We start from the raw sequence: 19,034 nt of genomic DNA, 5'->3' as shown, positions 1-19,034 counted from the left end.
AAAATGCCCTAGCTGCAAGGCTCATTGTTGTTTTCATGCACAATGAAGTCATAGATGGATGTTAACATTGTGGACAAAATGGACATTTAGCAATAGGACCACACAATACTAGCCACACAACACCAGCAACTGGGATGGGGATTTGTCAGAAATGACGCCCACCAAAGTAAATCTCAACTGTGAGATTGAAGGATGCAAAGTCTCCTGTAAGCTTCAGGAGATTTTGAGCTAGTTTTAAAATAATTACTCCATTCTGAAGTACTAATGCTAATACAAACATAATACTCTCCCCTATCTTTCTTTTCCAAACCAGAGAAAACCATGGATATTCCCCCTAAATAATTTCTGTTATCCCAGAGATCTACTGAGCAACAGAAGTGCAGCACAAATGTAGAATCATTCAGGGGAATTGCATGAATTGGGTTTGGCCAGTTGGAGAAAAGAAGGACTCAGGTGACATGATACTATATGTACCAATAACAACTCCAAAAACCAGAAAAAACAGATTACCCATAACAATAAGGAAGCTTCAATCCAAAAAGAAATCACTTTGGCGGAAAAACAAATCTGGTCACATTGCCAACTTCAAAAGCCGATACAAAAATTTATGCCACCAGATAAAGACTGAATGCACCAATTATCACATTAAACAAGAGGAAAACCTATGCACCAATTCCTCCCGCTCTTTCTACAATTTTGTAAACAACAAACTATAAGACTCAAGGTCCATTTCACCCCTGAAAGGACCTAATGGTAAAGACTGTAATGAAGACACCATTAAAGCCAACATCTTTAGTACATTCTTTGGCTCAGTATTTGTAAACAGCAATGGATCATGCCCAGTATTTCCTAGTTGAACCACAGACAACTACAATGATCTAATACTTATCGATTTTACAGAAGACAATGTTGAAAAAGCACTACGCAATCTAAAACCATCTCTATCTATTGGACCGGATGGAATATGTGCCTACTTCTTAAAAAAGCTATCCACTGCCATAGCCGAACCTCTAAGCATAATCTTCGAAAAATCTTTCACGACCAGCTCCTTGCCAAAACTATGATCACAAGCCACGGTTATCCCCATCTTCAAAAAGGAAGACCCCAGTCTAGTTGAAAATTACAGACCAATCTCTTTATGCTGCATCACCTGTAAAGTCATGGAATCAATTATTAAGCAATCCATTATCCTCCACTTAGAGACAAACAACCTACTCTCTAATAAACAATTTGGTTTCAGAAAAAAACTATCTTGTAATCTGCAACTCTCATACTGCAAAAACATATGGACTACACAACTCGATCAGGGCAAAGCAATCTACACAGACTTCTGTAACGCCTTTGATTCAGTAGTACATTACAAACTACTACTAAAACTAAAACCTTACGGTATCTCTGGACACCTGCATAACTGGATAGAAGCATTCCTGTCAAACAGACAACAAATGGTCAAAATTGGGAGCGTCCTATCAAATTCTGTACCTGTCAACAGTGGTGTCCCCCAAGGCAGTGTTCTAGGACCAACTCTCTTCATACTCTACATAAATGACCTCTGTGATCATATCAAGAGCAACTGCATTCTCTTCACTGATGATGTAAAGCTATTCAACACCACAGACAATACTGCTACCCTTCAAAAAGACCTTGACTATGTTTCAGAATGGTCAAACAAATGGCAACTTCAAATCTCAACAAAAAAATGCTCTGTCTTACATATTGGCAAAAAAAATCAGAAAATAAAATACAAGCTGAATAGTCAAGACCTTGTTGATGATCCAAACTCTGTCAAGGATCTTGGAGTACTCATTTCAAATGACCTAAGTGCTAGAGCCCACTGTAACTACATAGCCAAAAAGGCATTAAGAGTTGTTAACCTAATCTTACATAGCTTTTTCTCTGGTCATATTACATTTATAACTAGAGCATACAAAACATTTGCTAGACCAATACTCGAATACAGCTCATCAGTCTGGAACCCACATTACGTATCTGATGTTAACACAGTTGAGAAAGTCCAGAAATATTTCACAAGAAGAGTTCTCCAGTCCTCTACTCGTTGTAGAATACCTTATGCCACCAGACTTGAAATTCTAGACCTAGAAAACCTAGAAGTATGCCGCCTTTGGTCCCATCTAAGTATAGTATATAAAATAATACATTGCAATGTCCTACCTGTCAATGAATACTTCAGCTTCAACCATAACAACACAAGAGCACACAATAGATACAAACTCAAGGTTAATCGCACCAAACTTGATTGCATGAAATACGACTTCAGCAACAGAGTGGTCAATGTCTGGAATACTCTGCCTGACTCTGTGGTTTCTTCCCCAAATCCCAAAAACTTTAACTTTAGACTGTCTACTATTGACCTCACCCCTTTCCTAAGAGGTCTGTAGGGGGCGTGCATAAGTGCACCAACGTACCTACCATCCCTGTCTTATTGTTTCTTTTATTTTTCTTATATGTATCCATGTATTAATAACTATGTTTTTACTTATACCTATTATCTTGTAAGCAATTGACAAGCCAAATAATTAAATAAATAAAAATAAATAAATGATAACAGTATTCTAGTATTTGAGGTGCTGCCACAAAGAAGGGGGGGGGTGTCAAATTATTCTCCAAAGCACCAGAAGGCAAGATAGGAAACATTGGATGGAAACTAGTCAAGGAGAGAAGCAACCTGGAATTAAGGAGAAACTTCCTAAGAGTGAGGATTATTAACCAGCGGAACAGCTGGCCTTCAGAAGTTGTAGGTGCTTCATCATGAGGTTTTTAAGAAAAGGCTGGACAGCCACCTATCCGAAATGGTATAGGGTCTCTTGCTTGATCAGGGGGTTGGACTAGAAGACCTCCAAGTTCCCTTCCAGCTCTATTTTAATTGATTGAAGGTTAGAAAATCATCTTGTGTTTTTTAAAATGCTAAGCCTTTTACCACCCTCACCTCCAACTACAAAAGAAATGCAAATATGCAGACTCTAGCTGTAAGAAATTGCAGGGTGGCAGAAACGGGAATGACACCCTGAACAAGAATATACACTGCTCAAAAAAATAAAGGGAACACTTCAACACAATGTAACTCCAAGTCAATCACACTTCTGTGAAATCAAACTTAGGTAGCAACACTGATTGACAATCAATTTCACATGCTGTTGTGCAAATGGAATAGACAACAGGTGGAAAGCATAGGCAGTTAGCAAGACATCCCCAATAAAGGAGTGGTTGTGCAGGTGGTGACCACAGACCCCTTCTCAGTTCCCATGCTTTCTGGCTGATGGTTTGGTCACTCTTGAATGCTGACGATGCTTTCACTCTAGTGGTAGCATGAGACGGAGTCTCCAACCCACACAAGTGGCTCAGGTAGTGCAGCTCATCCAGGATGGCACATCAATGCGAGTTGTGGCAAGAAGGTTTGCTGTGTCTGTCAGCGTAGTGTCCAGAGCATGGAGGTGCTACCAGGAGACAGGCCAGTACATCAGGAGACATGGAGGAGGCTGTAGGAGGGCAACAACCCAGCATCAGGACCGCTACCTCCACCTTTGTGCAAGGAGGGACAGGAGGAACACTGCCAGAGCCCTGAAAAATGACCTCCAGCGGGCCATAAACGTGCATGTGGCTGCTCAAACGGTCAGAAACAGACTCCATGAGAGTGGTATGAGGGCTCAACGTCCACAGGTGGGGGTTGTGCTTACAGCCCAACATCGTGCAGGACGTTTGGCATTTGCCAGAGAACACCAAGCTTGGCAAATTTGCCACTGGCGCCCTGTGCTCTTCCCAGATGAAAGCAGGTTCACACTGAGCACATGTGACAGACGTGACAGGGTCTGGAGACGCCATGGAGAACGTTCTGCTGCCTGCAACATCCTCCAGCAAGATCAGTTTGGCAGTGGGTCAGTAATGGTGTGGGGTGTCATTTTTTTAGGGGGCCCCACAGCCCTCAATGTGCTCGCCAGAGGTAGCCTGACTGCCATTAGGTACTGAGATGAGATCCTCAGACCCCTTGTGAGACCATATGCTGGTGCAGTTGGCCCTGGATTCCTCCTAATGCAACACAATGCTAGACCTCATGTGGCTGGAGTGTGTCAGCAGTTCCTGCAAGACGAAGGCATTGATGCTATGGACTGGCCCGCCCGTTCCCCAGACCTAAATCCAATTGAGCACATCTGGGACATCATGTCTCGCTCCATCCACCAATGCCACGTTGCACCACAGACTGTCCAGGAGTTGGGGTATGCTTTGGTCCAGGTGTGGGAGGAGATCCCTCAGGAGACCATCTGCCACCTCATCAGGAGCATGCCTGGGCGTTGTAGGGAGGTCATACAGGCACGTGGAGGCCACACACACTACTGAGCCTCATTTTGACTTTTTTTTTTTTAAAACAAGTTTTATTAATTTTTAAAACACACAAATTATCATTATTCATTACGTTTAAACCTTTTTTCATTGTAAATTTAACAAGTCAGATAAATTATGATTCTGTTTTAAACCATTTCCATATAACATACCAAAACCTCTTATTCAATTTCTCTTTACTTCTCTTTACTCTTATTCAATATCATTGTCATTATTTCATCTATTTCTTTCTGACTTAGTTACCATTATTCTCATTCTATATTTCTACAAGTTTTTGACTTTTTTAAGGACATTACATCAAAGTTGGATCAGCCTGTAGTGTTTTTTTCCACTTTAATTTTGAGTGTAACTCCAAATCCAGACCTCCATGGGTTGCTAAATTTGATTTCCATTGATAATTTTTGTGTGATTTTGTTGTCAGCACATTCAACTATGTAATGGACTAAGTATTTAATGAGAATATTTCATTCATTCAGATCTAGGATGTCTTATTTTTGTGTTCCCTTAATTTTTTTGAGCAGTGTATGTTAGTATCACATTGCTGTGGCAACATTTTAATGATAGATACCAGATTTTTTGGTGCTTTTTTATGCCATCTTCCTTTTACAAAACAGCACAACCAAAGGCATTTGTGTCTTTGCATTGCTCCAACCTCACAGTTCTTGTGTCTCTCTTGTATTGTGCTTATTCATGCATTGAGTCATGCCATTAGAAAAATGATTTATTGACCTTGTAACATCATTCACTGATTTGCACAACATGATGATAAACCCATCAGAAGAACTCTGCCATAGTCTATTGTCTTCTAACATCATCATGAATATTGATAAAAGGTTTGCTTTGTTTTATTTGATTTACTATTATTATCCCTCTAAAATTCAAGAACTGAGTAATGCCAAGAGTTTGCCTGGGTTTTTATAGCAATTGCACTCCATTAAGTGATGCTGTTCCTCCTCCAAATTCTAGAATGACTATGAAGGTACAGAGCAATTATTGTCATGTATAAACTTGTAGAGATATATATAGGCCTATTCCAGAGGCTGACATAATAGCAAAGATATTCCTATCTTCTATAAGTCTAGGTCTAGAATATATCACTCGCTCTCATATTCTAACAATGCCATGGAAGTGAATACACTTTTTATTACCCAATAAATCCTTCAACAACTCAAAAAATCACAGTTGCTAAAAGAAAACTTTCAAAACTTTCAGTGGAATTAAGCTCTTGTTCACCGTCTCGTAAGAGAAGGCAATTATTCTCTCTTAACAATGTTATTGTTTGATGTAAATAATCAACCTTAAACTATGGACTTGCTAACTGGCACAATTAAGACAGTTATAGAATAGAAAAGGCATTATATGGATGGGAGTAGTGTTTAACAAAAATACATAAAATGTCTCCATCTCCTGCGCATGGTTTTTTTCTTTTTCTTTTTTGGATTTTTTAATGCTGTCTACAGTCGTATTTCTTTGTGATCCTCCATCCAGGGACTAACCACATCTGACACATGTAGTTTTTTTTTTTCCCGAAGGAAGAATGCATGTTTGTGCTTCCTATGGATAGTTTAAATTAAGTCAAGCTCAGTTTGGCCTGATTATAGCCACAATATGCCTATCGGTCAAAAATCAGTTAAGGCTTTCAACCAAACAAGATGGTCTACCTTTGCTTTATAGCACGGGTGTCAAACTCAATTTCATTGAGGGCGGCATCAGAGCTGTTGTTGACCTTGGGGGAGGGGGCAGGGGTGTGTGGCTGACTGGGTGGGCGGGGTCAGCTTGACGCCACTCCCCAAACTGCTGCATGTTTCTTCTCCGCACTGTGTAGACCAGGCCAAAGCGACGATGGCTGGCCCCTTTTTCCATAATGGCCCTGTGGGCTGGACCCGACCTTGAGTTTGACACCTCTGCTTTATAGGATGGCATCATTGTCAAATTGATAATAATTGTGGTGGGATGATAGTTGACAAGGCTTGAAGCCTTTGGCATCAAAGCTGATAAAGGCTTTGATGACTTTTCTAAATTCTTACTCTTTGAATCAATTTCCCCCTGTCCTGCATCCCTCTTGCCTCTACTTCATTTTATAATAATTGCTGAAATACTTGAATAAATTGGCATCACAAAACCGCTCAGCAGCTACACACACAAACATGGGCAGGTTTATAATTATTTTTGCACTTAACATCATGCTGCCCTGGAGCCTGTTTGCACTATCCTAGAGACTGCCGATCCTCTCCACCAGTGAATGGAAGAGTCGAGGTGGTAAGGTCAAAGGCCTGTGCTTGTTTTTCTTTCCAAGAGGTGTAGTTGTGTTATTTTTTTCCCCTTGGTTTTGCTGTTGCCTTAAACTTTTCCACTCTTAAGATTGTTTATTTAAAGTTCAACTTTGATGATGGTAATGATGGTAACGAACTCGTCAGGCCTTCTCTGTTACAGAGGTGCCTTTATTTGGAAAAAAAATATTCAGAATGAGTTTGGTAATCCTCCTCTCAGCGAAACGCTTTCAAGTTTCAAACATCATCCCCAGATCTTGGTGGTAAACCGCATGCGCCATTTGCATTTTTTAAAACAAAAACAAATAGTACATGTAAAAAAAAGCCAACTTTTCTGCTGCTAGGAACCACGATGGCACAGTGGTTAGAATGCAGTACTGTAGGCTACTTCTGCTGATTGCTGACTACCAGCTGCTTGCAATTTGGCAGTTCAAATCTCACCAGGCTCAAGGTTGACTCAGCCTTCCATCCTTCCGAGGGTGGTAAAATGAGGACCCAGACTGTTGGGGGCAATAGGCTGACTCTGTAAAACCGCTTAGAGAGGGCTGTAAAAGCACTGTAAAGCTGTATAGAAGTCTAATTGCTATTGCTTCCTTGCCTTGGTGAAAAATGCAAGGCAGGATTCCCACATATTTAACAATGGCATGGTGAACAAAATTCCCTTTTCTCACTTGACCACTTTTGGCTTCCAAGCCATTGCACTTTATTTAATTTTTCCCTTTATGAATCAGGGATGCTTAATGTGCACCAGGAGTAAAGTATGAAGGCTTTAAAGGGTTCGTTTTGTGTAGGTGTAACAGTAAATATTTAAATAGGAAAATCTGTATGATCTGACAACAGTCCAAAATCATGCAACCAAATTTCACAATGTTAATGAACTGAGGGATCATTTGTAGTTTCTGAATCATGGGGTACCCCCCTCCCTTCCTGAATAGAGGTGGAAAGTAGGAATGCAAGTAGAAGAAAGAAGTAAAAAAAGACTAGGATACAGAGGTGGTAATGTGCAGGTGGCATGCTTTATTTAAAAGGAATACTACCTCAAGGAGGTTCAGTAAAATAGCTAAGAGCTCACTAATAGTTTACTACTTATGAAACTAAACTAAATTTATGTTCAGGGCAAAATGTGATGTTATAGCAACAGTTTACATTTTCTTTCAACTGTGGTTCAGAACTTGGTTGCCCGGAATTGACATTATCTACCTAAATACTAACACTATTACATAATCACTGCATCCAAGGAACCTCCAAGAGTTGGCACTGCTTCTGTCCATGAGTTCCTAAACAGCTTCATTCAACAACGGGATAGCCAGGTGATGTTACTTTTTTTGTAAAGCTGTTCAGGCAGTCATTGTGCCAGAAACAATGCATAGAGAGGCGATGAACAAAATGCTGGCCGCTGACATTTTGTTCCATCTATGGTAAATCAGTCATGAGCAAAATAAAGTTTGACTTTGATCAGACCCAACATAAGCTATTAGAGTGGGGCTTACAGGAGGGTAAATGCAAACCTCACCAATGGCTTATGTTTCTGATTGCAAATAAATTCATGCACGCATGAAACGTGCACAGCATCATCTCTTAGGTGTCAGGAAAGGAGTCTTCAACAGGGAGCCTCTCTACCTGTTGAGGCAATCTTAGACATCAACTTTTTGTTGAGGCACGAATATTAGTTCAATGTTGAGCAGGGTATTCGTTCCGTCAGGAACTTTCTCCTACCAACGGTTCCAAAAGTTACATTTTCAAATGTCATAAAATAAATGGTACAAAACTCCATAACCGTTATCATCGGCTATATACAGTATGTACATGTCAATTGAAAAAAAAAACGTTTTAAAGTCACATAATGATGACTATAAATCATAGTGTAATTTCTAGGACGTTGTTCTCATTCAGGAAGGTATAAAAATACTATTTTAAAAACTATATATTTACAAATCAGTTATTTCAGTCCGTATGAGTCACTTGGCAGAAGTCAAGTGCAAAGAAAATAATTGTACTTTCTACATTGATCGAATGTTAATGTTCACAGTGGCAGAGTCAATGCCAAAGTCATTTTCTAAATTCAGCGTGTAAAGGCCCTCATCATTCTTCTGAACATCCATGATGATAAACGTGGTTAAATCTTCACAGGTTTCAATGTGGAATCTGCCCCCCTGGCTAGAAATACTTTGCCCTCTGCGGGACCAAGTTATTTCAGGAGTAGGTTCTCCAGAGAAAGCACATGAGATGGTCAGCACCTTTCCTTCCTCAATGGAGATATCACTTGGAAGTGCTTCGATTTTGGGAGGTGTCCCTTCGCAAAACAAGGAAAAAAAGTTGAAAATTAATTCTCAGCGGAGACTATGACTTCATTAAGATAGGAGGTAGTCTAAAGGAAGTAGCAGGGATTTCTCTAACTCTACGTATAATTGTATTGCTCACCTCTCATACCAGATTTAAGCAAGCTACTGGTTGAACTCTCCATTTTGGTCAGACTAGATTTCCCTGTTATACTGCTGGAACTCATCTCTACAAAGGATTCTTTCATGGAAGACATACTTTTGGCAGACATGCTTGCAAATTTCATTTCAGTCATACTGCTACTGCTGAACGAAGCTTCTTGTTTAGAAGCGGACATTTGAAATGACTGTGAAGAGAGACTCTCCTGCATGCTCGCTTCACCACTTCTCCTCAACACTACCTCTTTTGGAGATTCTTCAATTAGAGCTGTGGAGCATAGCAAACACACATGGTAAAAAAAAACACCAATGACACCACATTAGCTGGTTCTCTATTGACTTTATGAAATGAGAAACAGGAATGGCTTGCAATTTGAGGAAAACTGAATCTGGTTTTTGACATAAGGTTCTAATAATGGATAATAATGCAAGAATACTCTTTTCCCCTCTCTATCTTAAATAAGTTATTATTACAATGGGAAATATAAATGACTTAAAATTGCTCATGATAATTAGAATTACTAAAGAATTGCGGGGGAAAGTACTTAGACTGGTGCTTCGTTTTCTTCATTTATATTCATTGAAAGCACCATTAAAAATACCACAGCTTTCCTTAAATTCAAGCCTGTATACAAAGAGATAGCAAACACAAAGTAACCCAATGATTCCTCGGATATGTACAGCCTTATATTTTATCAGGAAACTTCAATACTTTTTAAAAGCCTGAAGGCTGTGCATCTTTTGGAATGTAATATTCTTGAGACTTTTTTAGTCAATTATCACCAGAACCAAGGGGTTAATAGCCAAGATATGTTAGGATACTTAAAAGCTTTATGACAACACTGAGCTGGCATAAAATGTTTTCTTAAATATTTATTATACACTTATTTAAGTATAACAACATCCTCATTTATATTGCACATCTGATTCAGTACATAAAGTGGTACTTTATTAAAGAATTCACAAAATCAGCTGCTTTTCTGATATCATCTAAGTCCTAGTGCCATTAAGGGAAAACTGGAGGAAAAAATAAACTTACAAAGGACGGTCAAGGATGCTGTTGCAGAGCATTGCCCATGAAAATTTTTTGCTTTGACTGTGTATTTTCCACTATCGCTCAATGCAGCATTTTGGATTGCAAGAGAATAAACATTCTTGGAACGATTTACTTGGATGTTGGATGAGAGAGAAATCTGGTAACAGGAAGAGAGGTTTAATTAAGGTCATGTTTAATCCAAGCATGCAAATAAATTTTTTATTGCTAACCAATAATTACTTACTGGTTGATTATCTTTAAACCAATGAATCTCAGGAGAAGGATCTCCAGTGACTTCACAGGTAAGTAGCACGTTCTGTCCTTCATTCACATTTTGAGATTTTGGTTGAGTGATGAAGGTTGGGGCATTTGAAAGATCTTTGGAAACATTCATTTCAAAGTGGCATTTTATGATACCATCTTCTGTCTTTCCTTCACAGGTAAGTATCCCTTCATCTTTCTGAGTAGCCTTGCTAATGGTCAATGTATGGTCACTTCCAGATACACCATATCTATAATCTTCAGAGTTGGTTAACTCTACTCCATTTAACAGCCATTTTACACCAAAAGCATTGGGAACATTGGCTTTGAGAACAGTTCTTTCGCCTTCAGACACTGACATTTTGGTGGTAGTGGCTTTAACTTCTGGACAAGGTTTCTTAATATCTTCAGGTACTAGAGACTTCTTAACAATTTCCTCTTGGACTACTGCCTTTTCTTGAGAAGTCACAGTAGCTTTCTTTTGGGTAGATAATTCAAGGACTTCTGCTTCTTTCTGAACCAGCTTTTGCGTTTTGGCTAAGCTTGATATCTGAGCACTTGTATTTTTGAATACTTGTCCAGTAAACTGGAAACTAGTTTTAGAAGAGCCACCTTCTCCAATAATCTCACATGTATATTCACCTTGGTCAGAGTCCTGAAGGTGATGAATGTTAAGTTCATAAGTTCCATCAGCTGCATAATGAAGTTTGAAACGATCATCTTCTTTTAATTTTTTGCCATCTTTAGACCAGGAGACTTCTTGAACACTTAACACACTGCTCTCAACTGAACAAAATAGCTTTACTTTATCGCCAGAAACGTCGACCTTCAATTGTTGTTTTATCTTGGGAGCCATAACAACTGGCAAGTCTGCTTTTTCAGCTGGTGGGGTTTTTTCTGTGACGGTTGGTTTTGCTTTGGAGGGGGCAGGAGATGGTTCTGGAGACTTCACTCGCTTTGGAGATTTTACTCTGTCTGGAGATTTCACATGACGCTCAGGGGACTTGACCCTTGGAGGTGACGTCACTGCTTTTTCTGGAACCCTCTTTTGTTGAACAGTTAAACTAAAGTGAGCTTCCTGCCTTCCTTCAGAATTTTCTACCACAACAGTATAGCTGCCTTCATCTGATATCTGGACAGATGAAATTTCAAATGTGGACTTATATTCAGTGCGTGTCACTTGATAACGCCCAGAAGAAACAAGAACTTGTCCACCACGCAGCCATGTCACTATTGGTTTTGGTTCACCATCAGTGTCACATGAAAATCTTGCAGTCTCTCCTTCAGAAACTGTGATTGAGCGGGGTTTTGTTAATATTGTTGCAGGTAGAGTGGTTTTAAATTTCCGGTGCACAGCTTTTTCTTCTATTGATTTTTCCTCTGACACACTGATTTTCTTTTCAGCAGAAGCATGATGTTCATATGATGATAATGACTCCCTTGTTGCTGTCAGTTCCGACTTGACTTCTCTTGCTGAAGAGCTGGCTTCTGTCTCAGAGATTTTCTTAAATGAAGAGATTGCATATGTATCAGTTCTGGTCAGATCAGGAACAACAGTTCTAGGAACTTCCTCATCTCTGCGCTGGGAACTATATGTAGTATAGTCTCCTCCTGTAACATCTAATGTTGCATAGTCCGAACATTCTCCTTTATAGTTTGTACACACAACACGGTATGTGCCACAGTCATCAATATGGCAATCAAGGATCTCTAAGGTCAATACGCCACTAGTGTTAGTGGAATGTATCTTATGGGTCTCATGGATTTCAATACCATTATGATACCATTTCACTTCAGCAGTTGGTTTGGACTGAACATTCAGAATAAATCTGGTGTTGGTGCCACATGGGACACGATGTGAACGCATTCGCAGAGTGATCCGTGGACCATGATCAAGAGTGAAAGGTTCTTGAGTCAGAACTTCATATTTCCTTTCCATTGTTTTCTGTGTTTTCAAAGCAGCTTTCATGGACTCATACCTGGAAAATATATCAAATCTTGCTGTCCTTTCAAATCGAGAGAGAGATCGCTCACTGGATACTGGACTTGGTGAACGTGGACGAGTTCTTTCTGGCGTGGGAGATCTTCTCTCAGGTTCTTCCACAGGATGTGAATGAGGTCGAATTAATTCTGACACAGGTCGCATCAGTTCAATATAAGTTGGAGAAAGAGACCGTCGTCTTCTGAGTAATCTTGAAGGAGGTGAGTATTCCCGATGAACGTGTCTCACCATTTCTATTTCCTCTTCTTCCTCTTTTGATGTGATTTCAGTTATTTCTTTTTCTCTCCTTCTTCTCATCCGTCTCTTTTCTTCTTGTGACATATATTCCAGTTCACTCTTGTATTCAGAGAGCCGCTGCCTGGTAGTAACTGGTCGTAAGAGTTCTTCATCTTCTTTCTCAGCCATTATTCTCTCCTTTTGTTTAGATGGCCTATAAGCTGCTCTGTCATGACGCTGTCGAAGCTGTGCATAAGTTGCAGTCGTATCTTCTTTAGTGGGTATATGATAAGTTGCATATCTCAATTCTCTTCCTCTAGATAGTTCTGCAGCTCTCTGAGCATCTGTTGCAGAGTAATGAAGAGAGGACAGTTCAAAACGTGGAGGGCTTCTGCTTGGTGGTGAAGCAGAAAAACCTAACTCCAATTCTTCTTCAAGTAGCAGTCTTTCTTCTTCAGTTCTCTTCATGGCCAAGTAGTCATCGACAGGCAGAAGTATTTCTTCATCAGATAGATCACCAAGGGATCGCCTTCTTGGTCTATAATAAAAGTCGTAATCAGGAGAGGGTGTGCGACGACGTGCTGGTCTCACTATTTCAAGATCATCTTGTGACAACTTAGGTATGCGCCACTTAGGTTTATATTGATCCGAAATACGTGGCAGTGGCATCACGTAGAATTGTTCCCATCTGGAAAGACGAATGCGCTTGGGTCGCTTCTGAACAATTCTGTCAAGTTTTCCTGGCATTTCATACTGGTCTCTCAGCTTCTTGTACCACTTCATGTCTGACATAGGCACAAATAGCTTGATGTTCTGATCTTCTTCAAGAGCAGTGGTCACACGCCTGCGGGGCTCTGGGATCTCGTAAGGCATTCGGAGTCTCTTTTCCTCTTTCATTTCTTCCTTCCTCAGCTCAAATTCACCTTTTACAGTTTTTGTGGTTACAGCTGGTTTATATAGAATAGCAGCTTCTCTCAGGGCTTCCTGGGCTACTTGTGTCAGTGCAACTGTTTCTGTCCTGGAAAGAATTTCTGCCATTCTCACAGTCTTGTCAATTCTCCTCTGTACAACTTTTTGCTTCTCTTCTTCTGACTTATATTCCCGCTTGACATATCTCAAGCGTTCTACTTTCAAGTGAGCCTGGCAGCTTGTAGAACCAGCACTGTTTGTAGCAGTAACTCTGTAATAGCCACTGTCTTCAGGCAAGGTATCCCTTATATGTAAAGCATAATAATCTAATCCTTCATGTACAACTTCAACATTGGGACTAGCCGAGAGAGGCTGACCATCTTTCTCCCACTTCAGTGTTGGTTTTGGTATTCCAGAGACTCTTATCTCAAAGCAGACATGCTGGCCTTCTTGACATTCAGCATTTGCCAACAGCCTTTTGAACATGGGTCGCAGAGTGGTGTCTTCGGCAGGAGCATGCTGAACAACGGTTAGTCTAGCTTTGCAGCTATCCTCACCATATTTGTTACGTGCCAGCACCGTATATTCAGCATCATCATCCTCATTAAGATTGTGGATTAGAAGTTGATAAAGACCTTTATCTGTTTCAAAGGTATACTTCCTATCATCGTCTCCTGGTTTGATTTTCTGACCTGATTTGAACCAGGTTACGCGAGGTTCTGGGTGAACTGTTATAGTTACTCCAAACCGGATATTTTCACCAACATAGGCAGTTCGGTTATATAGAGGTAAGGTAAATTCTGGGGGCTTCTCCAAAAGTCGCATGGTATCTACTCGGCGCTTCACTCTCTTGACAGTTCGGCATCTGTAATAGTCAGAAACTTCTCTGACACCTTTAACAAATAGTTCTGCATAGGAACTGTCTTCCCCATAGTCATTTACAACTTTGCATCTATAGGTACCATCATCTGCTTTAGCAATATCTTTGACGTACATTGTAGCTATGCCTTCGTGATAGGTAATTTCATATTTTTCACTGTTTTCCAGTTGCTTTACTCCAAAATACCAGTTCACTTGTGTGGCTGAGTCATAGTTTTCAATTTTGCAGACATATTTGACATGTCCACCTTCTTCTCCAACAGCATGCATTATTTGACCAGAAAGCGGGCCAATATCAATTGATGCCACTTTAACTTTAGCAACAATAACTCCCTTCTGAGATCTGACAGCACCTCCCCATGAAATACGGGCAGTTGATATAACACTACTCCATTCCTTCTTCATCAGTGTTTGGTAGTAACGCCTGTGTCTTAATGTTTTGATTACTTTAGTGCTGGTTTTCTCGGTTCTCTGCTTCAACCATGGATGGTTAAGGGCTTCTGTAGCAGTCATACGAGATTTTCTTTCTTTTACCAATAGGCGGTCAATAAAGTCCAAGGCCTCAATACTTATGTCTTTGAAGGCTTCATCATCAAAATTATATTCAGCACCGATGATGTTTTCAACTGTCTGTTGGTTTGTTTCAGCAAGGAAAGGATTCAGGCCACTTAGAAGTATATACACTAGAGTTCCAAGAGACCACATATCTGTGGCTGTGCTAACCAAATCATGCTGATGGACTTCAGGTCCATAATATTCAGGAGAAGTAAACTGAAGCCTGAAATTATCACCGGGTTTCAGTTGTCTTGCCTGGCCAAATTCAATCAGTTTAATTGTAGAACTTCTTCTTGTGAAATAAATAATGTTTTCAGGCCTGATGTCAAAGTTTCCAATGCTGTGACTGTGTAAGAATTCCAGGGCTTCACATACTTGGCGTACATAGCTTACAATTTCTCTTTCATTAAGTTCAAAACCAGGAATGTTCAATCTTTCAAAGATGTCAACTCCAGAGATGAATTCAGAGATCATGATCAACTCTTCTAAGCTTTCAAATGATTCATGAAGATACAAAATATTTCTGTGTCTAGCAATGTTTAGGATAGAAATTTCTTTCTTTACTAGTACTTGATCAGCACCTTTCACTTTGACAAACTTAGCCAGGTAAGTCTTCTTGGAAGCAATCTCAACACACCTGTGAACAATTCCAAACTGCCCACGGCTGAGTTCTTCAGCAATCATATATCTATCGTAGAGTTCCTTTGTAGAAGAATGAGTTGCCTTAGCTGTGGTGACTTCTCTGGCTTCATCAACTTCTTCATCATAATTAAATATTTTTGTCTTATCTTCTTTGGTTATAACAGAGTCTGTTGGTTCAGAAGGCTGACTTTGCCCAAACTTATTTTCTGCTATAACACGGAAGACATAGCTTGTCTTACCAAACAGGTTTACTACAGTGTATCGTGTATCACGAGCTTGGCCAACACGGATCCATCTTTCAGCTGTTGTAGCACGTTTCTCAACAGTATAATGTGTGACTCTACTTCCACCATCATTAGCTGGAGCGATCCATGTTAAGTTGACAGAATCCCTTGAAACTTCACTTGCTTTCAATCCTCTTGGTGCATCGGGTACGTCAGCCACATCTAATTCCACTGTTTTCTGATCAATGCCAAATCTGTTCTTAGCACAGACAATGTAGAAACCGGCATCTTTTCTGTCCACACCATTAGGGAAAACAAGAGATGTGAAGGATCTCGTAACAATAACTTGGTAATGTCCATTTGTGTCAATGAGATCTTGCCCCTTCTGCCAAGTGATCACCGGATCAGGCTTGCCACTGAATGGAATTTTGATGCTAATAACTTCACCACGGAGGGCATGAACAGCTCCCATACCTTCCAGATTTTTAGGTAGGTGGATCTTAGCAGGAACTATTAAAAAAAAAAACACAAGAAAAATTAAATTAGCAAAGTGAATACAGTAAACAAATTTAAATTTGTTTTTAACAGAGGAAAATTGATTCTCAGGAGGTAGAACATTTTTGCAGCTTAAAGTCTAATATTTGAAATTTACTTTGTGCCATAAATTCTTTCCATTGCCAAATGAATAATCAAAAAGTGTTGTTCATATTATAGTATTCGGAGATTATGCACACAAAGTGTAGCTTTCAGCAATTTTGGCAGAGCTTCTTACTAGATACATACATCAAAGAAATTTATCTAATAGAATGAAAGAAAGTCCACTGAACTAGTTCATAAAAGCTATGCTAAAATTATGAATGCCTATTTGGGCATAACTGAATTTTTCTATGATAGAAGCAGTTGTGAGATTATTGTTCCTTGAAAAGGCTGGTACAACATATACTAATTGTTTTTAAAATGTGTTCCATATGTTGTTTTTTTAATTATAAAGTTCATTTTTCAAACTACAGAATATTAGCCTATAAAGCCTGCTGTATACAGTGGTATCATGTCTGAAGGCTAATCTAACCCTAACCCCAACACTGTTAAACTGAAATTATTGGACAAGGATCTTAATATAGGAGTTAAATGGATGTTTGGATTTTTGTCCATTAGCTTGCATTTAAAAATTTAACAAAAATAATTGTAATATTAAAAAACACACACATAATTTACCTTCAACCTCTAAGGAGGCAGTTCCAGAAACAGATCCTCCTTGGTTGGTTGCTCTCACTTGGTATACAGTAGCATCATCGTCTGTTACATTTGTAATCACCAGTTGATGATATCCTCCTTTAAATTCTTGTATCTTCACCTTTTCACCATCTGGCATAATTTCCTTGCCTTGCCTGAACCATTTTACAACAGGTTTAGGGTGACCGGTGACTTTGCAAACAAATGTGGCATGACCTCTAAATTTCACGTTCAGATTTCTGATTTCTTCTTTGAAATGTGGTGCCTGAATTGGTACATCAGATTTGGGAATGATTGGTTGTGAAATTTCACTCCATTCACTCTCACCACCCAGGTTTTCACATTTTACACGGAATTCATATTCCAGGCCTTCAATAAGGCTTGTAACAGAATAAACAGTTTCACGGATTTCTTCTGTGGTTACAGCAATCCATTTGTTCTGCTTCTTTTCCCGCTTTTCAAGGTAGTAATTTCTAATCTTTGAGCCTCCATCATTTGCAGGTGGCCTCCAAGATACAACACAGGAATCTTTTGTAATAGCAGATACATTTGGCTGAGTTGGTTGCCCTGGTTTTTCTGTAAAATAAAACATTTCCAGGACATGAAGTTGATTTGCTTAGCAGAAGGTTATAAATTCAACAATGGATTATGATTTATTTTTACGTGTACCTACCAAAAGGTGTCTTGATAATAACAACTGAGGAAACCTCTAACGCTTCACTGATGCCAAATACGTTTTGAGCAAAGACGCGGAAATAATACCCTGCGTTTTCAATTAGATTAACAATCCTACACGTTGTGCCAGATATGCTTGAGGACACCAATTGCCACTCAGCACCTTCTTTTGCTTCTCTTTTCTCTACAACGTAGTTTGTGATGAAGGCACCACCGTCATCTTCAGGTGTCTTCCAGCTGATGACCACAGAGTTCTTCAGCAGAGCTTCCACCACAATGGGTCCTGCTGGTTTATCTGGTTTATCTGCAGAAAAGGAGAAAATGAAGCCATACTTGAAAAACATGGCCAATTAAATTCAGGCTGGGTGGGGAGGGGAGAGAAAAGGTGGCACTTACCTTGTATTTCCACATTGAGTACAGTGTCAACACTTCCGAAAATGTTGCTCAGTTGCACTTTGTACTTTCCGGCATGAGTCTTATGCTGTACATTTTTGATGGAAAGATGGGTATAATGCTCCGTGTTCTCAATTGTAATGTTTTCAGTGTTCTTTAAGAGTTTCTTTTCATGGAACCAAGTAATAGCAGGCACTGGACGACCAATGTAGACAACATGGAGGCGAAGAGTAGAACCTACACCTGCACGGTATTTCTCTTTCAAGGGGTAACCAGGATGGAAATGTGGAGGAGCATGCAGTAAGAGCTTGCCGCTGGTTTCAGTTTCTCCAACATCATTGGTAGCCTTGCAAGTATAAAGGCCTTCATCTTCTTGCTCTTCTGTCAGCACAGTCAGAGTATGGGTGCGCCCATCTGATGACATTTTGTATTTTCGGCTCTGTACTAGTTCTTTGCCAAAGCGATACCATTTAATGTCAGGAAGAGGTCTCCCAATAATCTGGCAGGACAGCTGACCTGTCTCCCCTAGGTTTGTAGTGACATCCTTTATTTCTTGTCTTACTCCGGGTGTTTCTCCGGCTGCATTTATAAAAGGGGAAAGAAAAAAATATCCTGAATGTTCCCTATTTTTATTTATTTTATATATATATATGTATGTATGTATGTATGTATGTATGTGGGTGGGTAGGTAGGTAGGTAGGTAGGTCCAGGTGTGTTCGGGTCTTTTCTCGTGTAAGATTAAGAGTATCTTGGCGACGTTTCGGCGAGGTCCCACTGGCCATCCTCAGGCTGGTGCTTTCGGCTTCGTGCCAGTGCAAGCAGTGCAAACACACCTAGACCTACATACCTGTACCCATGAAAATCTACGAATATATATATATATATATATATATATATATATATATATATATATATATATATATATATAATTGCAGTGTGTCCCAT

General features: G+C 39.7%; 1 protein-coding gene across 1 annotated transcript in view; it reads right to left on the bottom strand.

Moving 5' to 3' along the window:
• Positions 1–7,623: 7,623 nt before the first annotated feature.
• The window catches only part of TTN (titin), a 311,277-nt gene continuing 299,866 nt past the window's right edge, over positions 7,624–19,034 (bottom strand). The window contains exons 322-328 of the mRNA XM_087950422.1: positions 18,093–18,668; positions 17,695–18,000; positions 17,004–17,597; positions 10,345–16,298; positions 10,104–10,257; positions 9,048–9,332; positions 7,624–8,919 (exon numbers count right to left, since the gene is read on the bottom strand). Of these exons, the coding sequence (XP_087806548.1) occupies positions 8,627–8,919; positions 9,048–9,332; positions 10,104–10,257; positions 10,345–16,298; positions 17,004–17,597; positions 17,695–18,000; positions 18,093–18,668 (8,162 nt within the window). The 3' untranslated portion in view covers positions 7,624–8,626. The remainder of the gene's footprint in view (positions 8,920–9,047; positions 9,333–10,103; positions 10,258–10,344; positions 16,299–17,003; positions 17,598–17,694; positions 18,001–18,092; positions 18,669–19,034) is intronic.

Source organism: Notechis scutatus, chromosome 1 (genome assembly GCF_049901735.1).
Source record: "Notechis scutatus isolate UNSWTSFEM ecotype Mainland chromosome 1, rNotScu1.2, whole genome shotgun sequence".
Taxonomy (NCBI): domain Eukaryota; kingdom Metazoa; phylum Chordata; class Lepidosauria; order Squamata; family Elapidae; genus Notechis; species Notechis scutatus.
This window is presented reverse-complemented; position numbering and strand designations above follow the sequence as displayed.